The sequence below is a fragment of the Molothrus ater genome, chromosome 17, assembly GCF_012460135.2.
Source record: "Molothrus ater isolate BHLD 08-10-18 breed brown headed cowbird chromosome 17, BPBGC_Mater_1.1, whole genome shotgun sequence".
Taxonomy (NCBI): domain Eukaryota; kingdom Metazoa; phylum Chordata; class Aves; order Passeriformes; family Icteridae; genus Molothrus; species Molothrus ater.
In genome coordinates this window covers 11,778,557-11,802,040 of record NC_050494.2, presented here as the reverse complement: position 1 = coordinate 11,802,040, position 23,484 = coordinate 11,778,557, and the positions used below count along the sequence as shown (strand labels likewise).

General features: G+C 40.8%; 1 protein-coding gene across 2 annotated transcripts in view; it reads left to right on the top strand.

The window, feature by feature from the left end:
- GNAS (GNAS complex locus) overlaps positions 1–23,484 on the top strand; it is a 133,550-nt gene that overhangs the window by 87,879 nt on the left and 22,187 nt on the right. For both annotated transcript variants that reach the window (XM_036395467.2, XM_036395468.2), the window contains exon 5: positions 7,870–7,967. In XM_036395467.2, coding sequence (XP_036251360.1) covers positions 7,870–7,967 — 98 coding nt within the window. The remainder of the gene's footprint in view (positions 1–7,869; positions 7,968–23,484) is intronic.

The window sequence follows — 23,484 nt, the reverse complement described above, 5'->3', positions numbered from 1 at the left end:
GTTTTAATCACAGTAAGAGACTATCACAAAATATTGGTGTATGCATAGATGAAATAAAATTATACCTGGGAGCCTCCCTGGTGTTACAGCCAGAGCCCTGTTGTGCTCAGCTGACTGTTTGGAGAATACATGACATTTCTGCAGTGTTCCAGTAAAATTTAAGATTTTTTTTAACTCCCAGGATGTCTTTTTACTCTTAAAAAGAAATTCCAGTAATTAAGCAGAACTTTCAGTTAATTTATTTTAAGTATATTTTAAGCTTCATTTTTTCATGTAGACTTCATTGTGAGCCTGTGAACACTTCTATGAGTACAGATGCTGCTGCTTCAGAAAGATTGGAAGAGGCTTAGTGAGCTCTCCTTGGGATTTGTGTAAATTTAGAATGAGAACTATTTTATCTTACACCCTTTTCTGTTGGTGGAAATTTCTGGCAAAAAGAGGCTTTTTGTTTCCAGTGTGAAAGGAAGCAGCAGAGTTTAGTGTGGTCCCAGGTGTTTGTTCTTGGCACCAGGTAAGGGAATAAAGTCATTTGATTTGACTGTTTAAGCTTACTATATATCATTAAACAAAAAGCAGCTAATGATGTAGTAAGAAAGACATTTTCCAAACCCTGATTTAAGGCTCAAAGGAAATTTCTCAGAGTTTTGTTAAACCTTCTTTCTTAGACTGCAGTCTCCAAAAATAGCTGATGGTTGAACTGCCTCTGTCACCACTCTAAACTACCCTGAGAGAGCTGCAATGGGGTAGAAGACTTCTTTGTGCCTTTTATGCTATCAGGAAGTTTGACCCATTAATGAATTGCCTCTTTCTATGTATGACACTTTGAAGAAGCAGAGGAACACTGATTATTGGTTTAAATTGCAGAGGAATTGTGACAAAATGGGGAGCAGGCTTGCTGCTTTCACCCAAAGTGAATTCTCCTCCCTAATTAACATGAGGAGCTGTGTTTGGGTATCAACAGATAAAGTTTCTGTGGCAATTAAACTTCTTGTGAAAGAACTAAAAGAGAAATGGTTTGATATTATGTTAGTGAGGACTTCTAACCAAAGGCACGTTGTAGCTTATGGGTATGGATTTGTGTGCTGGCACATTTCTCAAATGCTGTTTTGAAACTCTTAACAAAGGGGAATAATGTGAGTTCAAACTTGACAGAAGTTTCTTAAATAGAATTCCCTTCCCATTGGCCAGTCCTTGCAGCGACATCCAGTTTAATTTGTACTCCTAGAAGTTACCAAGCAGAAACACAGAATATTTCAGCATAATTCTTCTTTTCCAAGCATGAAAAACTATTGATAATGAGACTAAATCCTTGCTGAAAATATTTCTGACTCAGTTATGGGAAGTGCTGAGTGCACTGGGCCTCTCCCAAAGTTTTGTGTTCAGCTCTGGACATGTGCCAGTAACTGGAGAATATCTTCAACTATTTGTAGGTATGCGTTTCCTTTGTGATATCATCAGCGTGTTTGCCCTAAAATAGCAAGCAATAATTAACACTTGTTCACACCAGTAGGAATGCAGATGTTTCCCTATTCAAGTAAGTGGCTTATTAAACTGTCTGATTTGACAAATTTAACACATTCTGGTATCCCTGCCCAAAGCTGGGGAGGGTGAAAGGATCCCATGAGTTTTGTTCCCTGAGCACCCCTACAGTCAGGAGTGATGGCTGTGAGAAATCAATCACTTTGGTAGGTTCTTACCTATCCTGGCAGTGGGAAATCAATCACTTTGGTGGGTTCTTACCTATCCTGGCAGTGAGAAATCAATCACTTTGGTGGGTTCCTACCTATCCTGGCAGTGAGAAATCAATCACTTTGGTGGGTACCTACCTATCCTGGCAGTGAGAAATCAATCACTTTGGTGGGTACCTACCTATCCTGGCAGTGAGAAATCAATCACTTTGGTGGGTACCTACCTATCCTGGCAGTGAGAAATCAATCACTTTGGTGGGTACCTACCTATCCTGGCAGTGAGAAATCAATCACTTTGGTGGGTTCTTACCTATCCTGGCAGTGAGAAATCAATCACTTTGGTGGGTACCTACCTATCCTGGCAGTGAGAAATCAATCACTTTGGTGGGTACCTACCTATCCTGGCAGTGAGAAATCAATCACTTTGGTGGGTACCTACCTATCCTGGCAGTGAGAAATCAATCACTTTGGTGGGTACCTACCTATCCTGGCAGTGAGAAATCAATCACTTTGGTGGGTACCTACCTATCCTGGCAGTGAGAAATCAATCACTTTGGTGGGTTCTTACCTATCCTGGCTGTGAGAAATCAATCACTTTGGTGGGTTCTTACCTATCCTGGCAGTGAGAAATCAATCACTTTGGTGGGTTCTTACCTATCCTGGCTGTGAGAAATCAATCACTTTGGTGGGTACCTACCTATCCTGGCAGTGAGAAATCAATCACTTTGGTGGGTTCTTACCTATCCTGGCAGGAGAGACTCAGCTGGGGCAGTTTTCTGGGAGTGCCCTGCCGTGCCATGGCCTTGCCTTGCTGCAGTGCCTGCCCTGTGGAATGCAGCAGGAGGGGAGGAAAGCTCTGCTCCCCCAGCACAGCAGGCTCTGCAACCAGTGCTCAGTGCTGCTTTTAAGAGCTGCACACATTGGGAAGCAAAGTCCTCCAGGAGACAGTTTTACAGCTAGAAGCTGGTTTGGTTTGACCTTTAATCATTAGATTTGTAAGTTGGTGACCTATTTAAAACTCTTATTATGAAATGTGCAGCTCCATGGGACAGTGAACTTTGCCCAGGAATTGAATCCCAGTTTTAACCACAACATTGTATAATGATTGTACACACCTTTTAGGAGGTAAGGTTTTTTTTTCAATGGCATTGACTTTTGCTGGAATTAGTAAATAAACTGTTCTGTTGAAGGATCCACCCTATATTATATTTTACAAAGAAAAGGTAATGTTGCATGTCCCTGCTAAGTTTCCTGTGCATTTGGTGTCACAGTGCCATGGACTGTGCCAGTGTTTTTCCCTGCCAACATCCTAATGCCTATAAAACATTGCTTCATAAACATTTTTTGAAGTCTCTTGAGTATTTCTATATCTGGAGGGAACTAAGCCTCGTAGACAGTATGTCCAGTTATATTATTTCATTTTCTACTAGTATTTTATCCTTTTAGAATGCTTCTCAAAAGCAGATCTTGGTTCCTTTATTTTTTCCCAGGCCTAGAGTTTGTCTCTTGGGGATTATTTTTTTTAACAACCAAAGTGCTCAGCCCCCAAGTTCTTTAACACTTTCTGTAGTTTAACTTTGAGCAAAACCACTATTTAGCAGTTGTCATTTATTCAGCTTCCTGAAATGTTCCAATATAAGTAGGTTTTAAACTCGATTAGACTCTGCATTGCCCCTTTTCTAATCCAGAATTTTGTCAGCAAGATCTTTCTGGAACAAAGAACAATTTTCCAAGCATCCCTTCCACATTTCCAGTGATGGTTTTTTTTCCTCTAGAGGTCTGCAGAGATTCCTGTAAGTGAATGCAAGTGATTTACAAATGTTGCCTATTGACTCATTATATTGGGAAGCTTTCAGTAGGTGGGGAAAGTGTCACCTCATAAATAAAACATTAATAATGAAACACATTTCACATAAATGTGGCTTTTTAACCATTGTGGTGTTATGGTATCATGAGACATGAGGTTTCCTCAGCAGCACCAAGTCGTGGTCCTTGATCCTTCAGTTATGTGAGCATCACCAGAGCAGTTTTCCCCAGCCTGATGATTTTCCCAGGGTATTTTTTATGGTTTCCCAGAAGTGGAGCCTGTTCCTGGGGATTGTGCCCAGAATTCAAACTATGCCCCTGCCCAGCCTGAGCAGATTCAGTCAGGCCCAGTTTGTTCTCTTCAGATCTCTGTTACATTGACATTCCTTTCCTTGAGTGTTCTCCTCAAGGATTTCTCCCTCTTTAGGGTTCAGTGAACGTTTTGGGACGTGTGAGGTCTGTTCAGGTGGTGAAGAAATGCTCCAATCCTGACATAAAGCTCAGGAGGAATTCACTCCTCACCTTCCCTGGTGGTGCCATCCTGTCACCACTTCTGTTGACTTTTGTTGCTTTACACAGCTTCAGCTGTACTTTAAACAGGATCTTGGGTGTGTATTGTGACACTGCAGCATTTTATTTTTTTAAATGGCAAATTACATAATTTGGATTATTTTTTCAATTTTAAGTATGCATAGGGCTGGAAGGGATAAGATGATCATACACTGCAAATACTCTGGATCATTTGGATCCTAACATTCAAATCCTATTTGTTGTGGAATGTCATCTCAAACCAAATTGTTATTTAGTATTTGTTCATTTTAGCTGTTTTGTTAGGAGTTCCATTTTCTATGCAAGAAAACCCTTTGTTGATGCTGCTGTAGAGTCTGTCATATTAGAATGTGCCAGCAAATCAATCAGTGTCGTGCTAGCAAGAACCAGACATGTAAGGACTTGTTTTCTGGCTATTTCTTTTCAGGAAATTTTCCTGCTACTTTTGGTTAATTTGTTTCCTAACTCATTATTTTTAGAGCTCTCATACAAATTATACCTATTTAACTAAAAGAAAAAAACCAACCCAACCCTTTTGCTAACTTGATTTTTTCTAGTGGCCTCTGAAGCCCCTGTTTTACCTAAATACATAACAAATCTTGTGGTTTTACTTGCCTTCCCTGAGAGCAGCCCCAGGCTACATTCCATGACTCAAATGGGATGCTGAGGATTTCTTGTGTTATTCCTTTTCTTAAATATTATTTCAGAGCTGTGGTTAGTGTAGGTGTACTGGGGAGGAGGGAGAATCTGGGGTTTTTGCAACCAGCTACTATGTCTTGATTCCAAAATCAGTCACTACAGTAAGGAGGCTTTAATACAGCAGGGGATGAGCTCTGCAAGGCTGGTTCTGACTCTGCTTGGGTGAAACCTTCCTTCTTCACAGCTGTGGGAGCGGGCTCTGCATTAGTCCCAGCATGTGTGAAGATGTATTTGATGTGGCCTAAAGACAAAAAGTTGTGTATTAATGAAAGACCTTCATGTTTGACCATCTCAAGTCATGTAGTTCACTTTAAAAAAAACAAAAAAGACCAAAAGTAACAGCAAAAACCCACCCCAAAAATCCCCACTGTGTCTTAGTGTAATGATCTACTGCTCTTTGCTTGTTGTAGATCCTGATTTTGAAATCCCAATAAGAAGTTCAAAGAATGTGGAATTCAATTCTTTTTCCATCCCAGATGGACAATTAATAACCATACTGAGAAGATTGCTTGAATATTGCTGGTTATAGTTCAGATCAGCAGGACAGGCATGAAGGCAGTTTTCAATATTTTATTGCTAATTTGGCCTAACAAGGCACAAACACTGATCTTTATCCCATTATTGTAATTCATGTATTTTCTTAGAAGTGACAACTGCCCTTAGAACAAGGGGAGGACTCTTGTAAACAACATGTAACTGTTCTGGTAAACTAAACCCTGGGCTTTCTATTATCACTGTGTTTATGCTGAGGCCAGGAACTGGTTTTATTCTACATCCCATTTTAAGATCTGATTGCAGAAACTATTCCAAATGTAAGACATTATGGAGTTTGAAAGGTCTTTGAAATAATTGCTTTACATCAGCTTTCACCAAAGTGTCATGGTTGTAGTGAGAAACAGTAATGAGGAAGAATTTTTGTGGCAGTTTTACTGTGCTGTGACTTTTCTTCTTAAAGCACTGACTTTTTCACTTTATATTTTTTTTCATGATGAAGAATGTTTTACTGCTTTTTCTGTGCACTTATCATTGCCTAGTTATTTGTCCTCTGAATCAACTGCTGTTTCATAAAAAAAATCTTGTACAATTGCTGATTCCATTTTTCAATTTCCCAGCTTTGTAGTCGTAAGTTGAGTGAGCCATATGATGTTCTGTATTGAACAACTGTTACTTTTAAAAACAAGTATAGAAACATTCCCCAAAATGGGTTTGGTTCAGATACAGTGAGATTGCAGATAATTCCCCCTCTCTCCTTCACTTTCTCTTCCTTCTCCCTTTTCCTTTAGAAAGATATTTTCCTCACTGTGCTCTGATACAGTTGAAAGTGACTGACAGTCCTCCAACTGCCAAGAAATTGAAAATCTTCAAAATTAAAGTATCCAATAAGCATAATTCCATGCAGTGGGAGACAGAAAACCGAGGACTGGAAATAAGATTTTGATTCATTTTCTATTTTCTTTAATAGCAAAAGCAAACGGTCAACAGTGCAATCTGCAAATAGTAAAATTTAAGTAAAATCTTCTTACCTGCTTCTGAAAGAAATTTAACTGGTGTTTTTGTTCATGAAAAGTTCATAAAAGCAGGGAACAAGCTGCCATTAATACCATATATAAACGTCATAATCTCTTTAAAAGAAATCAGAACAAAATTTAGATGTGTATTTTGTGTTTGCTCTCATTTTTGTGTATATGCAGCTAGGGAATCCTTAATAGCAATAAAAGGACAATCAAATTTGCATCTGATGTGCTGCTTCCACCATTGGTATTTGTAATTGTGTGATCACACAAACACATATGCATCTTATACCTGCCAAGAAGAGGGTGCTCTGAAAATCAGCAGCACTGAATTTACTGTAAGATACCTTTATGCATCTTTCAGATGCAATTTAAAGGATTTACTGTTCTGCTGCAGTTCAGGTGTTAGTTAAGATTCTGGTAGGAATGTGATTTTTTTTAAAAACTCAGTTCAAAGGGAAAATTTGGAATGTGTCCCCTTTCTTTGTACTACATTGATAGTAAAGGAATGTGAGAGACTGATATCCCAAGAGATGGAGGAACCTTGAAGCAGCAAAAATAACACATTTTTCTTCTTTAAAATAATTCTTCTGTAAAGAAAAAGGATGGGGAGACACAGAATAAATACAACAACTATTTTAAAGGTCTTTCACTGGTCTGGATGAAAAAAATTAATTATTTGCCACTTAAAACCAGAATGAAAGTATTTTACCCAAAACACTTCAAAGCTCTGCGAGATAGCCAAGGAACAGCCGTGGCTGGTGATGAGAGCAATGCCCACAGTGCTGTCTGTGTGTATTTCAGTCACCAGGCTGCTGCTGTTCTTTCTGGGTCTGTTCAGAGCTCCTGCACTGATGGCCAGGAGTTCAGTCCCGTGCTGCACACGCACTGCTGCAGCCAGAGTGCATCTTTCATCTGCAGAATGAAAGGGGCTTTTGCTTGTGCTGTCAGCTTGTGTTACAGGTTCAACAAAACTGAAGCATTGCATTTTTGACTGTCTGCTTTCATATCTTGGCTTACAGTTTTTAAGGCTGAGACAAAACATGATCTAGCCTTGTATCACTGTCTTTCTTCTGTAGTTCAATGTCTTTTTACACTGCAAAAGAATAAATTTACGAAAGTGGTGCAGAGTTAAATAAGATACAGCTGTCTGTACAGTCCCTGAAGATCCTTACTTGCTTGCAAAGTCATGTAAAACTTAATTATCATTATCATTCATGTAGGAATTATAGAGAAGTAATGTTTCGTTGAAGAAAAAAATCACGACAGCCACATAAATGTAAAATACAGTGACACCATGAGTTAAAGAACAAATGTTACCAAATAGCATTGATTATTAAATTGCCAATGAAATTGATATTAATGAGACATTAACCCTTCTTACAGTAGATGGTTGGATTCAATCAGTGATTGAGAAACAGTTCTTTGGGTGTTACAGAGTGTTGAAGTCAAACTTAGAAAGCCAACTGAACTTGTAGTGAGGTTCTAAAGCATGGTTAAAGATTTTTGTTAAATCTGCTCCATTCCCTGCTCATTGCAAAATGAAATGATTCATCACTGTTTGCTGACTCTCTTCATCTCCAACCCATTCCCATAACGCTGTTTTCCCATTTCAGGAGTTTTATGAACACACAAAAACCCTGTGGCAGGACGAAGGTGTGAAAGCCTGCTACGAGAGATCCAACGAGTACCAGCTGATTGACTGTGCCCAGTAGTGAGTATTGCTGGGGCTGGGGAGGGTTGGGTGTCCTGCTGCTGGCCCTGATCCCTGGAAAAGGAGTGTGAGGTGCACAGTGAATTCTTGCTAATCAGCTGTTCAGAGAGGTGGGACAAACTGGTGTTCAGTTAGACAATATCTACATTGAAATATCTACATCAATATCTAATCTCCAGGTGCTTTCAAAAGGTTTTAATAGGCCCCTTAGTGAGGAATCAGTTTTATTGTCTGCAAGGCCAAATTTCCTGCCTCTTCCACTTGGCCCATCCTCTCCAGAAGTCAGCTTCAGGTGCTGCACAGGTTGCAGTCAGTTGGAGAGGATGTTGGTGGGAAATAAACCTGTTTATCACTTTGGTTTCTAGTGCAGTTTATTGAACTGGAAACAAAGAGATGGGAGTGACAGTCTTGGGGAGCAGCCTGTGATCAGTCACCAGAGTTCTGCTTGTCTGCCTTCATGCACATATCTGAGAAAGAGTCATTCTCTTCTGGTATTTATACTGCTGGGATAATTAGTGTTGTCTTCAGAGTCTGCTGCATGTTTGCAGTTATTTATCACATCCAGCAATATACTGTGGCTCGGGATTTTTTATGGCAAGGTGCTCGAGTTAATTGTGACCATTCCCGGTACTTTTGTTTGTGCATATTCAAGAATTGCAGGACTTAAATTTGAAATATTAATGGTTAAAACTGTTCTTTGTTAGTTTATATTCTCTCTGCTTCTTTTGGAGAAGCTGAAATAAGATTTAATGGTCAAGAAAAATGAAGGTTTCTTGTTTCACACGGTGATGGCAACTGCAGTTTGTCCAATACTGCATCTCTTAAAGAACATCTGATGAAATAAAATCTGTAAGGTTCTTCTTCTGTTTGTTTGTTTAGGAAGACTTAAAGGTAAATCAACAATTAGCTCTGTTTGAAAAGAGACAAGAGAGATAATTTTACTGTGCCTTGCACAGCTCCAGGTTTGTAGGAGCCTCTTTGAAGTTTTGCCATTGTTTCCAGAGTGAATTTGTTTGATGTGTAACGATGTCTTTTGCATTAGGTGACTAATGTTTGATCATTTGGCATGGAGCTTTTTGCAAGTTCACTCGCTACAAAATAAAAAAGCACAAAGATTTTCATTTTCAGACAAGCACCCAGTAACTTTTGTGTTTCTAGTGTAAAGCTGACAGAAGTGAGGGAGAGCTGGGTTGTTTCTGGTTACTGTTTGTTAATAGCTTCTATGCTGGGAAGGAGGAAATTGTTGGGCACTAAGAGGGTTTTGTGTTGCCCTTTTTCTGCCCTGAATGCACAGAAGAAAACTGAAATTCTTATCATCCCTGGACACTGACTTTTCCATGGATCAGCAGGGGAGGTGGCCCTCATGATGGCTTTACCATCCTGCTCCATCTAGTGGAACACTTAATTCTACATCATGGGCTGTTGTGCCAGAAATAAACTTTGAGCATTGCTGACAAATTAGATTTTTTTCCCCCCTAAAGAAAATAAAATAAAAATTGCTGTCTCTTTCTAAAAATATTTAATAATTCAAATATTTATTCAGTATGATAGTAACATATATGACAGCACAGTCTTGCAGAAGGAGATTTCTAATTGTTAATTTTGATAGTTCTTGTCCTTTCTTGCATTTTTGACCATGCAGTGGTGTTGTTTTTAATAACAGAATATGCATAGTAGGAGTTTTTTAATGGCAAAATGTTATCTTGGAGGTTAATGTCACTTTGAAATGCTGAGCTTGTTTTTATCACATTAAATTTTCAAGGGACCTAACAAAAGTCACTTCCTATCAAATCTGACTTGTTTGATACATTTAAATTAACCTGGTGAGCATATACTAACAAAAATGTGGAAAGGCAAAATACAAAATGTGTTTGAGATTTCTTAAAGGAGGGCTGTTTTAATATGAGTGTGCCAGCTACTGTTGTTAGTGCTAATAGAAGTTAAAAGAGAATATTGAGCAATTTCTGTTGGGGTTGTCCATTCTTTCAGAGAGGAGTTTTGAGTTCTGAGCACTTTTCCCCTTTTGAAGTCCCCATATAAAACAAGAAAGTTACAGTGAAAATGGGAGATGGAAAAGTGGGTTTTCTCTTTCAAGATCAGTCTGGCTTCCAAAAATCCTTTCTTGCTCTTGAAAATTGAATAAAATCTTAAATATTAATGGATTCTTTGCTCAGTGATTTGCCTTAAAATTTTAAACAATCTTTCTTGTTCACAAAAATTAACTTTTTAGCATTGTTTGTAAAAAAATTTAATTCTTTTCAACTGTCATTTTTTGAAGGCTGAATTGTTTATTGTAAAGTTTATCTTAGCATGGGCTTATTTAACATTCTGAATTTTTTAAAAAGGAGGTTTTGTCAGTGTTGGGACACAGTTTTATGTAGGAAGCTTTGCCAGGAGATTCTGCCGAAGGTTTAAAAATCACTTTTGCCTGTCTTTTAGCAGTTCTGCTTTCCATGGGTAAAAGCTGGATCTACATGTAGACAGCTTAGCTGCAGTCCAGGAGAGGGAGGGGTTCCAGGAGTCAGGGATGGAGAATCTGGAAAAGAAAGGTGCTGGAGAGATGGCAGCTTAAACTTCTGCAGAGTTTGTGCTCAGGAAAGATGGGAATTTGCAGATGGGTGAGGAGCTCTCCTGGATGGACAGAGCGTGAGGGAAAAGTCACTTTTTGCTGTATGTTCATTGCCAAGAAAGTGGGAGCAAATGTAACTCTCAATGTTTTATCTCCTTAATTCCAGTGTGGGGGTTTAGAGTCCAAAAATGGTATTTTTCACCTGTTCTGGAGCAGTAGTTTTAAATGTACAGTGCTTCCTCTGCATCTCTACAACTTCCAGTGTCTTCCCATGAGAAGTGACATTATTACACACTCTGATTGTTGCTCCACCGAGTCTCTGGTTGTGTTGGCTGAGAAAAAACAGCTTTACCAAAAGCCACAGGTACCATCCTGGCTTCCCATTTCCCTTCAGTTGTGATCTTTGGAGGTGTGGAGCTGGGAGGGCTGGCCAGTAACCTCATCTGCTGGAGAGCCCTTCTGGTACCCTGTACCCTCAAGCTCCATGGCCAAACGAAAATGTCACTTTGGAGGAGCCCTGCTCATTTTGAAAGAGTAGCTGCCTCTGCTCATCATGAGCTTTACTGTACTTCCTGCCCAGGCATATTTTACAGTCTTGAGAGGCAGAGAAAGGAAAGAAAGCTTGTTTCCCTTTTCTTAACTGGCCTCACTAAGAAATCAGTTTCTATTCTGCATTTAGAACCACACGGGCTGTGACATTGTCTCCAGTTTGTATTTCAGCAGTGAGGAGGGAGCTTTACCTGTGAGGAGACCAAATTTCATTGCTCTTGCAGGGATGTACGCAGAGTGTTTGTATGAAGCTGCCATGTGATCCTGCTCTTGGCTAATAATAAACAGAAGAACACAGAAGTGTCTAGAATACAGAAAATCCCAAATGGTGTTAAATCATTTACCATTCTTCATGTGTCTTCCCTGGAGGCACAGGATCACATTTTATTTAGAATATATTATTAATAAAAATCTAGGAGCCATTTCCACTGTGATGTGCCAAAGCCTGTTTGTTAAATCTTGCCTTCTGTCAAATACAAACAAACAGGATCTCTTTGAAGCGCTGCTGTTGCCAATGCTTCTACCTCAGGTTCATTGAGCAGCTCTGCTTTTAAAGCCTCAGAGGAGTACCCAGCAGAGCAGGCAGAGCCAGCAGGGTCTGTCCCCTGGAATGTTCTGTTTGTGGCATGAGGACATGAAGGGTGCCCAGGCTGTCCTGGTCTTACCCAGAGCCTGAAGAAATGGCAGCACAGGAGAGGAGCTCCTGCATTGATGTCAGGAGCCTTTAGGTCAACTCTTCAGCAGCTTAGGAGCAAAGCCTGGGTACTACACGAGCCTCCTGGTGCTTTTCTTGAGTTGCTCATATTAGGCTGTGCCCACAGCTCCCTGAATTGTTGCTTTAGCCTTGCTTTAGCCTCATTTGGTTTTGTGCTTCACGTTCCGCCGTGCTCTCCCTGCGAATCCCCTCGCTGGCGCTTCCTGGCTGTGGCTGGGGTGGCAGAGGAAGCCCAGAGCAGGCAGAGAGTGCAGCCCCTGTCGGAGCTGCCATGGCAGGAAGGGCTGGGAGCAGCACCAGGAGCCTTCTCACGCGATTTCCTGCCTCCCGCTCCTCTCCCGCGCTGCCATTTCGGGCCAGGAGCAGCCTCTGGAGGTGCACGCTCACGTTTCTGGAGCTCCAGCACCAGCAGAGCCTCTCTGATACCTTGAAACTGCGCCAGGCTCCTCCAGAAGGGTTTTATGAGGAGTATTTTTTAAGATGTTTGTTTTTAAAATACTTATCAAAGAAAGGCAGGGAGTGCAGCTATTAGCGGACTGCTGTGCGGGGCTGCTGAAGGATCAGCACGTGTGGACACACGGCTTTTTAATTTCTGATGTTGGGAAATCTTTATGTTTTTATTAAGATTTATGGTGTGTTTTATTTCTGGATTTGCAGACTTGCAGAGAGCAGTTAAGAGCCCCAATCTGTGCACTTAATGATTTTCTCCCATGTTGATTTCTCTTCATGACAAAGTTCCTTTCATGGAACATGTAGTAAAGTGTGTTTGCTCCAAGTCTCACCTTTTTAAACAGTGCCTGATTTATCAGGGGTACTACTGTTACTCTGATTTCTTATCCATATTATTTGTTAATTTTTTTTCCTTTTACTTTCTTTCCATTCAGTGTGATTTTGACAGAGTGGTTTCTCTTGTCTCCAGCTTCTCTGAGTGCTCACATTCAACAGGACAGGAATTTCCCTGGCCCCTATTCCTGGCATACACAAGCTTTTTATGGACAGTGACAATGACATTGTTAAACATTCCCATGAGGAAGAATAATATTCATGTCCCCTTTCACTGGAATAAAACTGACACAGCCTACTGCTGTGTGGATTCCTTGGCAAGCCAAAGAGTAGACCTAGATCATCTTAACTGCTAATTTTTGGTCTTGATTACAAAATCCACGTTCCTCTATTCCAGAGTGCTTAGAGATAACTGAATTAGGGTCTTTTCCCTGCTCATCTTCAGCTTGAGGGAATAGAAGATCACGTTTTAAACAAGGTTAAATTTCAATTAAAGAAATGCAGCCCAGGCTATGCATTTTCTGCAGTCCAGTGGGGTATTAGGTGTGTGATGGGGAGCACAGTAATTCCTGTCTTTGCATGACTTCAGTGAAGTCACTGCCAACAACACAAGTCCAAATATGTAATAGCTGAAATATACCCAACTCCTCCACGTGTGTGCCCTCTCTTGCTGACTGTCAATAGCAGGGATGTGCCTGCTGGCAAGTGCTCTGAAAACCAGATTACCTAAATTTAGCCAATAAATGGATTATGAATTCAGCACATGTTCCCACTCTTGTCACAGCTAATCATAAATTCGTAATTTCAAGCTACATTCAACCCCAGATAAACTCCTCTGTCTTCAAAATAAATTATATCCTAGTATAAAGCAAGGTAAACCAAAAGTGTCCTGGAATAGGTTGCTTGAGTGTTGGGAATTAGGTGCTGTAGTAAGGAAGATTCAGAGCTGATGGGCCATAATGGCAGAAAGACCTTTACAAGTCCAAAATGAGAATAATGGCAGAAGTCATACCAAAGCCTTTTGAGGTCTGTGTGATGCCTCTTGCATCATCCTGAGTTATTGTCAAGGGGTTTAACTCAAACAGTTAAATCTGATTTCTGCCTCCACTTTTACTTCCAGCCCCCTGGATTCATTGCCTCCGTTCATCTGCTGCTTGTCTTTCTCCTTTGTTCCACACATCTGTGAATGTGCCAGTTCCTTTCTGGCCTTTGGCTGCAGATGCAGCTTCCTTTCCCTGCCTGGCTGGAAATACTGAGGATTTGCCTTCAGCTGGAGGCAGGGCAGACCTGGTTGTAGAGCATGAAAAAGCTGGGTTGGAACTTCTTCCCCAATTTCCTGACAGAGTTCTGTGTCCAAATACTCAGATTTTGCCTTTTAGTTTAAATGCATCACTTGCTAATGCCTGCAAGGGTTAAGGATAAACTCTGGTGTTCATGGATGCCTGATTCTGTGGAAATGGATGTTTTATATTTGCTTTCACATGTGAATGGATTTACTCTCACAACAGCTATTTCTTTGTTTCACACAAAATTCACAGGCATGACATTTGTTCACGTTAGGCTTGCACTGGATCAAGAGTATTCTCCAAAGTTTGGCATGAATGCTAGCAATTTATTTAATAAAATTTGTCTTTAAAATAGTAATTTTTTTGAGATCAGAAGCAGATACACATGTGGTTTGGTCAGTGGATTGCTGTGTTCTTCTGACTGAGGAGTTTAATTTTGAATGTTGGAGGAACATCAGGAGTGTAATGAAGGCAGGGTTAGATACCAAACTTACTGACATTTTAGTTCTCTGGAGGAGAATGCTGGAGTGGAGTCCAGGGTGTAGTTTGCTCAGGATGTATCTCCATTAATATTTTACTTTATTAGTGGGCTTTGAAACCAAAGTTATTATTACCAAAGAATGTAAATGTAGAAGTACTGCTGCATAAACCTAAGTGATGCATCTTCAGAAGATAATTCTGTACTAAAAGTATTTGGCTACAGTCCAGAATTCTGCAGACAAAGTTCTTTAGCCAAATGTCTTGATGGGTGGCCTATACCCATAATGTTAATTAACAGAGTTAAAAATAATTCAGTAAAGAGAAGAACAGATTCCTTGTTACTAGTGGTAAAAATGGCAAACTCTGTTGTTGGATAAGAATATTATACTTGCATCACCAAGTGATTTTAAACATACAGATAAATGTAACAAAATATGCCTAATCCCAGGGATTTCTATTTCCAAAAGAGAAAGTAATCTTGAGCTTTTTTTAAAATAAATGTCAGATGCATATTTTTGTAATTGCTTTCAAGTCTGTTTGGCTCAGTAGTGTCTGGACTTCTAAGTCAACATATTTCTGATACCTGTTCAGGCTTCTGCTTTGTTTTTTGTGGTTCTGTTCTCTGCAAACCTACAAATGCAAATGCAGTGGGATTTTTTTTTTTTGTGGGTGATGGGAAAGGGTTGCAATGCAGTGTAGCAGGAGATGGAATATAAGCCAAAGCCTTTGGTTAATTAAACTCTCACTAATTTCTGCATTTTAATGGCAACAGGTTCCTCATTCCTTCCCACTGTAGTTTTTTCCATCCTCAAAAGTTTTTGTTGTGGCATGTGAGTGAATGTAGTAGAAATGTATGAAAAAACATATTTTGTCCACTGAGACTTTTGGAGGAGATGCTGTGAATATGCTGAAAGCTCCAGACCCTTGGGTTTGGCTTTGCTGTACATTGATCTTGCAATGATATTCCTTGGTTTTTTTGTATTTTTAATCATATTTTCACCATGCCATTTTTTCTGGTAAGGAAAGTGCAGCAAATTCACCCTAAAAGTAACAGTTTACTGCAGGTGAAACTTCTGTAACTGCATTGCTCAAATGTTTTGAGAGAATTAGAATGAGTGAAATAGTAGATTGTTGTGTACACAGTAATCCTTCAGTGCTCTGGTTTTTGTGCAGACAGGTAGTGGTCAGTGTGAACTGGGAATGAATGAATGTCAAAAATGAATTGGTCAGAATGAATTAGGGTGAGAAGTTAAATGAGAGGAGGAATTGTGACTGTAAATTCTGTAAGTTTGCCATGCACCCTGGGTGTACTAGACTTCTGTATTTTTTTAAGTTTTAACCATTAATACAAAAAAATATGCTCAATTTTACCATAAAATTCCCATAAGCTTATTGTAAAGCAGACCAAATGACATTTTGACTTGTGAGTATTGGACTTAATGAAATAGGAGTGTTGGATTGCTGTGGCTGTCAAATGGTGAGAATCAATCCAAGCAACTCTTACAACTCAGAGTAGTTCTGAGAATGAATTTTCACTCCCTCTCCCAGGCTCTTGCAAGGTCCCTTTGTGCAAACACAGAAAGCCCCAAACGAGGTTTGTTTTGAGCTGTGATTCAAACAAACAATTCAGTGTGAGACAGAAACAAGCAGAATAAAAGCCTTCCACAGGGGCTGAGCAGCCTTTCCTGGGAATCCCTCCTGCCAGGAGGAAGATCTGCAGGCACAAAATACAGGGCAAGCTATAAATAAACACTCGAGGAAACAAGGGAGAGCGTGGCATTGGTTGCATCGCTTTTGCCCGGCCCTGTGAGGCTGGAGCATCGCCCCTGGGTGGGTTCTGAGCTTGGGGAGCTGCTGTGGAAGCCACAGAAAATGCAGCTGCAGCAGGACAGGGCTGCAGGAATGATGTGCAGCCCTGTGCTCCCATAGCCACGCTCCTGAAGCAGGTGGGACCAGGATTTTTAGGCTTTTGCAGTTCATTCACCTCGGTGGGTGGGTGCTGGAGCTTTTTGCATGACCTTGGGAGCTGCTGTTTGTGGTGCTCCCCGTGAGCAGGCACAGCTTTTGGAGCACAGAGGGGCTTGGGAGAGCTCCCGTGGCTCAGCTGCATTGCTGCAGAAAGGGAACATCTCAAGATGACAGGATGACAATTAGGAGAATACTTTTATCAAACATAAGACCTAAAATGCTACTGTAAAAGCTCATTAAAATTGTTCTTAAAAAGAAAGTAAAAGCAACCATGTTCCAAAAGATGGAAGGCAACAGAAAATTCCTGATCCAAGGATGAAATGAGGCCAGTACATTTGCTGGTACAGTGTGAAAGCAGCAGGTTCGATTCTCAATTATTCCCTGGGCTGAAACTCTGCAGATCCATCACTGCCAGTCCTGGGGAGAGGCAGCACTGGGTGCTGCTGATTGCACATTCTCCCCTTCATTTTCCTCTTCTGTGAACTCCACTGTTGGGTGATATGCCAAAGCCTTTCCTTCACTGGGGACTTCAGTTTAAATTTCTTTTGTCTGGGTGCTTGCCTGCAATCACAGGTATTGCTGAAGTTACTGTTTTTAGAGACCCCCTGACAAAGATGTCTGGAGGACATTTGGTATAAATTTACCAGCAGGCTCAAAAGTTTATTGAGACCATGTGCTTTGCATGCAGAGAACATGGTCATAAAATCCTGACTTCAGGAGGGGCAGGCTGGAAATTAAAAAATAGATTAAGCTCATAGTAGCTGAAGAAGTCAAATTGAAGCTGAGTTTAAGTAACTTTAAATGCAGTATTTTTAGTATACGACTAAGTTCTAAAAGAGTTAATTTTACATGTGATTAAGAGTAATTTCATAGCAGGATGTCATTGATAGGTTTTGTGATTTTGAACTGATTACTCTGTAGTATATTATACATTGATTTTGTAGCCTGAAACATGTTAAAATAAGTTGTTGTAGTTAAATATAAATCTCTGTTAACTATATTTGTATTGTGGTACACTAATTAAGTCTCTGAGGAGGATATGCACCAATAAAGCTAAATTGTAATGTGTTCATTATGGAAGTGAGGGGTTTGGATGATAATTTACACTTGAAATGTGTTGGCTGCCCAGTAAATTTTCAGTGAGTGCCTTGGGTACTCTGCAAGGTTCCCCTTCCCCCAGAGGGCTCATGTAAACTGCAGCCCCAGGAAAAGCTGGCAAAGGATTATTTTTAGGAAGCTTCCTGTAGCTGGGGGAGGGAAGGAGCCACGTCCAGCCCAGGTCAGGTGGCCAGGTCTGCTGTGGGATCTTGGCTGGAGATTTGTGTTTTTGAAAAGAAAGATCCTTCTGAACCCTAAGTGGTTTTTATAAATGAATGAAAATAGGAATATACATACAAAATCCCCACAACTGTTAAACTGCCTTGTTTGTTTATTGCCAGTGTTGGTAAACTTGCAGATTTTCTGAGGACCCCACTGCCCACCACTTGTGCTGTTAAAGTATCTAAGAGGGACTTTAATTACATTAGAGGGACTTTATTTACTCATGTATAATGTTACAAGATCAGGAGGTGTGTGAAGGGACTGTGAAGTTTTGGGTCTGGCAAGACAATTTTCTTACACAGATTCGTAAAGTGTGGCTGTTCTCTGGATATTCTTTCATCAAACTGAGGCTTTAGAGTGAGCCTCCTGATTGTTTTCTTTTGGTGTTTTCATTAGCTCTCCCTAACATCCCTGTGTGTGCCATGAAGAAGAACAGAGTTTGCAGTTAAGGTGTGCAGACTCCTTTTCTTCCCTGGCTTGGAATGGCTTCTCCTTGTTTATTGTGGAGAACTCCTTGTTCCCCTCTGTCCCAGGGTGGGACACTTGAGGATACACACACACTTTGTTATCCCAGACAGGGCTTGGGTGAAACAGTTTGTAAACTGATGCTTTGATACAGCTCTTCTTCAAGAGGATTATTAAAGCTCACATCTGCAAAAACCCTTGGGTGATTTTGGATAGTGGGAGTTTTAAATGAAGTCATATGAATGAAGGATGATCAATCTTTCATGTTTCTAATGCCAAGAAGTATTGTGATGTCATCAAGAATCTTGATCAAGGTCTTGTCATCAAGATTCTTGATCTTGAATCTCATGATGGAGTGGTTTGGTGGAAGAGGTGAGAGGACAGGTTTAGAAATCTCCTGTCTTACCATGATATATTCCCCAAATGGGCATTCCAGACTCCAGGATCTTACCATGTCTCATTAAAATGCAGACGTTAGTACATTATCTGTGTATTTTCAATGCTAACTCTAATTCTCTACCTCTGTTGTTCAAAATTTGTTTCAAAAATAAGGTGTGTGGTGTGTATGAAGTGTGGAATGGCCTTATGTGAGGTTACAAGTACAACAGACTCATTAGTGGCACAGTGGAACAGTTACCAAGGGAAACACTAATTAAAATGGCCAGTTTTAAAAAGCTTTTTGGAGAAGAACATGTCAGATTACAACTTGCTTTATTATGATTAATGTGGCTGTTTCAGTAAAGTTGAACATACCAGAATTCCTCTGTGCTCTCTCAGAGCTCTTTGCTAGGTGGGATCCTTGGCCCTTCTCCATTGCTGCTGGAGCACTTTCCCATCCAGCTCTCTCCCCAGAGCTGAGCTGCTCTGTGTTACCATTCAGGGGTGAGTGGTATCATCCCCAGCTCCCTCCAGACCATCCCTGCTCCTTCTCCCTCATCTCCCTGAGCATGCTGTGAATTGAGCTCAGGCAGGGAAAGCAGCACGAGGCAGGACTGGACAGGTCAAAGCAGAGCTGCTTTCATTACACTAAAAAAAAACCCCAACCAAACCCCAAGCCTGGCCCTCAACCAACTTTTAGGATCAGAAAGGTGTTGAGCCACTTCCCAGTTTCAATCTGATTGGAGCCAAGCCTTGCAGACACTTGGGAAGCTGGAGCTCCACTGCTGCTTAATTGCTTCTTGTTTTGAAGGATAATTAGGAACTTTACTTAAAAATAGTAACTTTAGTGTTCAGTCCATTAAATTTGTCACCAACATAATTTCATTAGACTCCCAGCTGTTTTCTTACTGGAATTGTGAACTAAAAATAGGTGGGATTTCTGCTGTTGTGTGCAGAGGCTGGTACCTCCATTTCAGCTGTAACTTTCCCTAATGATGTGAACTGTGTTTGTTTCCCTCAGAGCTTTCTTCTGGGCTGTATTTCAGAAGGTCCTGCTAATTATGCCAAAATTGTGCACTGTGGTTTTCTGATAAAGTCACGTGGCACTGAAGAATATGAAACTGATTTCCCTCAAGACAAGTCTTACAAATGGAAGGTTGATGCCGCACCCAGTGCATTTTTCTTTTTCTACAGTCTGCAAGAGATGTTTGTAGTAGTTGAACAAATACCTTTCAAAAACAAACAAACACTAATGAACACAGGTTTGTTACTATTATTATGAGGGGTGTGATTTACTTTCTCAGTTCAGTTCTCATGAGCAGTCCCTTTGTTGTGCATAATTGAAATCACAATGTAGATTGTGAGATAATGTGACAATTACCGTGTTTATATTGTGTGAAACACGGTGTTTTTTTGAAACAAACCTCTGTAATTACCAGAATCTGTACAAGCACATGCTGCTTTTATACATACATGGTTTACAGGGTGAATCAGGTTGTAATATCCATGTTTAAGCAATAGGCTTTTTTTAAGTTCTGAACTGTTTCACATTTATTCTTGACGTCCACACCACAAGGCATCATAATGCAGAAAGGTGAAACAGATTTTTCTCTGCAGAGTTAGGTCTCTCTATGTAAGTGTATGGCAGTTTCTCTGTATGCTTTCTTAGAAACCAGTGATTACTGGTTTGGGAGGGACTGGTTGGAAGGGACCACTGAGGCCATCTGGTCCCACCTCAGCTCAAGCAGGGTCCCCTCAAGCACTTTCCTCAGGGTTGTGTCCAGACAGCTTTAAAAAGTTGCATTTTTTGACTGTGATGTTAGTCAAAGATTTTTTTTTCCCCTTGGGATACATTTTGACTGTAACTCCACTGAATATATGCAGTTTGTGCTGATAAAAATGAATGTAGGTAACAGGAGGAAGTTTTGCTGCAGAGCAGTGTGGGGCTTGTGGGGTTTTTTAAAGGCTTGATGTTTGGAGCCACAACCAAGAAAGTCAGTGACCCAAATGTAAATTATGTAGGCCTTAAGGGGTTTTTTTCTTCCCTACTCTGTTATCTTTAAGCAAAGAAACTGAAAATCATAAGATACATTAGTAAAACAGGTCTCTCCAATGGAAGTGAGCTCATTCAAAGGAGGGCACTTTTCTTCCTTAATTAAAATGAAGGATATGCTTATCTGCAGAAGTACTCCAGTGGTGTTCCCTCAAAGCCTGGATTTAGATGCAGTGTGTAATTCTGGCACGGTTTATTAGCATCTCAGATCTTTTTTAATTTCTCATCTGCTTGTTGGCAGTGTGTTCCCTGGGCTTCCTGTGCGTGTGCGTTCCTCCAAAGCAGAAAAGTGCAGTTTCACAAGCTGGAAACGTGGGTGGGATGGCGTGAGGGAAAAGTGCTGCTTGGAAAGCTCTGCACCTGCCACTAGTTCTGAGCATCCCCATCCATGCAGGGCACAGTGCGTGCAAGATGCTGCAAAAATCTCTTAGGCAGCAAAATGTAGAAGAAAAGCAGGAGTGGCTATATTTAGTAGTCACATATTATTAACTTCTGTGTAATGTACCAGTTGCTGTGCTCAGACACCCCTTTTTTGTGGTGAATTAATAATTTGCTGCTGAGGACAGGAAGTGGAGTTAAAGTGCTGTTGTGTGATAAAAGCTGTGTTTCACATATGGTTATGGTGTTTATAGACTGTGTATGTATAAATAAGCACCTGATATGGGGTAGGTAATGTAGGAACACACCTCCCTTTCACAGAACCTGTGAGTGTTCTCTGCAGACTTTCTCCTGACCCATCTGCTCTGAGTCTCTTCCACCTTGAAGCCTTTGCTGCTGTTGTTAGTGTAAGGCACGATCCGGAAGCTCTAATTATAGTCATGCAGAACAAATGGAAATCCTGGAATTGTCTCCAGCGCTCTGGAATCCCTGAGTTTCAGTTGCAGGTATCAGAGCAATAGGTGAGCCAGCCCAGGATTGTTCCCCTGGAGCTGCCTCATGCCTCCACTTCCCAGCACAGCTTTGAATTACACATTTATTTCCAGATCCGTGGGCTGTGACTGATGGCCACTAAGTTTTAGAAATATATTTGAACCTAGACTGCAATCTGAAGGCTGCTGTACATCATTTAGTGCTTCTTTAGACAATCTAAGAGGCTTGCTGGCTTTATGTCTTTTTGCAAAATAACAGGCTTGGATATTGGGCAGCCAGAAGCCCCAGCTGGGACTTAACAAATGTTGATGTGGGAATATTTGGGGAAGAGAAATACCATTTTAGACCCCTTCTTGTCTTTCCCACAGCAGCAATTATACCCATGGCTTTTAGTGTCTTTTTTAGTTCAGTTCTTCTCCTGAGACTCTTTAAATGTTTCTTTCATGTAGAAGAGGAAATTTGTAGTCTGTTAATGAGTAATTTAGGTTTAGGTTTTCATCCATTTGAGATGCAAACATGAGACACTGCCCTCTGCAGACAAAGAGATGTGAAGATGTGCTTGTCTTCTTCTGGAATCATGGCTTTTAGTCATCCAGTGGATTTTGGACATTTTTTGGAACTTCAGTGGATACCTTGGGCTCTTCAGGTTGGCTTTTCCTTCCCTTGGATTCCCTGCTTGCCTGGCTGTGATTGAGTGTAGGGGATGGGGAGTTCACCCACTGGTGGTGCAAAAATGAGTTGATGTTCATAGCTCTGTGATACTTCCTTTTCAGTGTAATAACCAAATACCCTCATAAACCAGTATCAGTGGAATTTCAGAATTAATGCCCACTGAGATTTGGTACTTGCTTCATGACCACAGTGGGTAGAACCTTTCTTCCTTTTGTTGTTCTCCTTGCCCCCATCCCCACAGGAAAGGTGGGACTGGAGTTAAGGTTTCCAGAGAGCATGGCTGGAATTTATTAAAGTGAGCAGTTTTGTCCAGGGTAGCTCAGCTCAGAGGCTCTCTCCAGCCTCAGCTGAAGGGTGGTTTATGGTCAGGGCAGTGGCACAGCCTGGGAGCACAGAGAGCTGTGTGAGAGAGGGAAGGGGCTGGGGGGGAAGGTTCCCTGCCCAGGCTGTCCCAGTGCTTGGCCTCTGGAAAGGCTGCCAGCAGGGAGGCCAGTGAGGATGCTGAAGGGTGGTGTGTCTGTGTCACCTCTGGTACCTCCTGAGTCTTAATTCAGTTTTAATTCTTCTAAGGTTCCAAGTCAAGATAGAACTGTGCCTTCTGCTGCTGAGGGGCTTTTGGGGTTGTAATGCTGAAATAGTTATGTTCTGTGAATAATACATCTAGGAATTGTTTAAGTGATTACAACACTTTTATATAGGTAATAAATAGAGTCAATGAAGCTCGTTCAAAAGAACTAATTCCACCTGAAGCAGCTGAATGACTTCCTCATTTTAACATTGCAAAACAAGCCAATAAGAGAATAAGGGATTTAAGAGTTGTCCCAAAATTCCCCATCCCTCACCCACACCCCGCACTCCAGTCCTGTCTGGATTCCACATTTTGCACCCCTCACTCCCCTCTGTGAACCAGGGACTGCCATGGAAAACCTCCCTGAGACTCTGGGAGGAAACAGGAGGAGGTTGTGCCTTGTCAGGGATTTTACTTTTCCTGTGCACACTTCATTCTAAATTCTCTGTGACTCCAGCGCTAAAAGCGCACAGCTTAGACAAGTCCGCATGAAAAAACACATTTTGCAAATGTTAGAATATGTTTTGTAAATACAAAGTCTGTCCTACTGTGTTTTACAGTCATTTGAATGACTAGAGCTTTTAGTACTATTTTAAGGTCTTTTATAGCCAGCTGTGTCTTTTCAGAGGTGAGATTTAAAGTTCGTATTTTTGTAATGATTTAAATTCTGCTTCAGAGTGAGTTGAGTCAAGTCAGGTCAGTGGGGAAGAGGGGGGAAGGCCAAAATATTGTATTTAAAAGATTCTAAAATGATTTGTCATGTCCCTTGTTAAATTAGGGCTGTTTGTGAGTCTTTGTAAAGCCACATTATTCTACGTGGTGTCCATTTTAATTGCAGGCT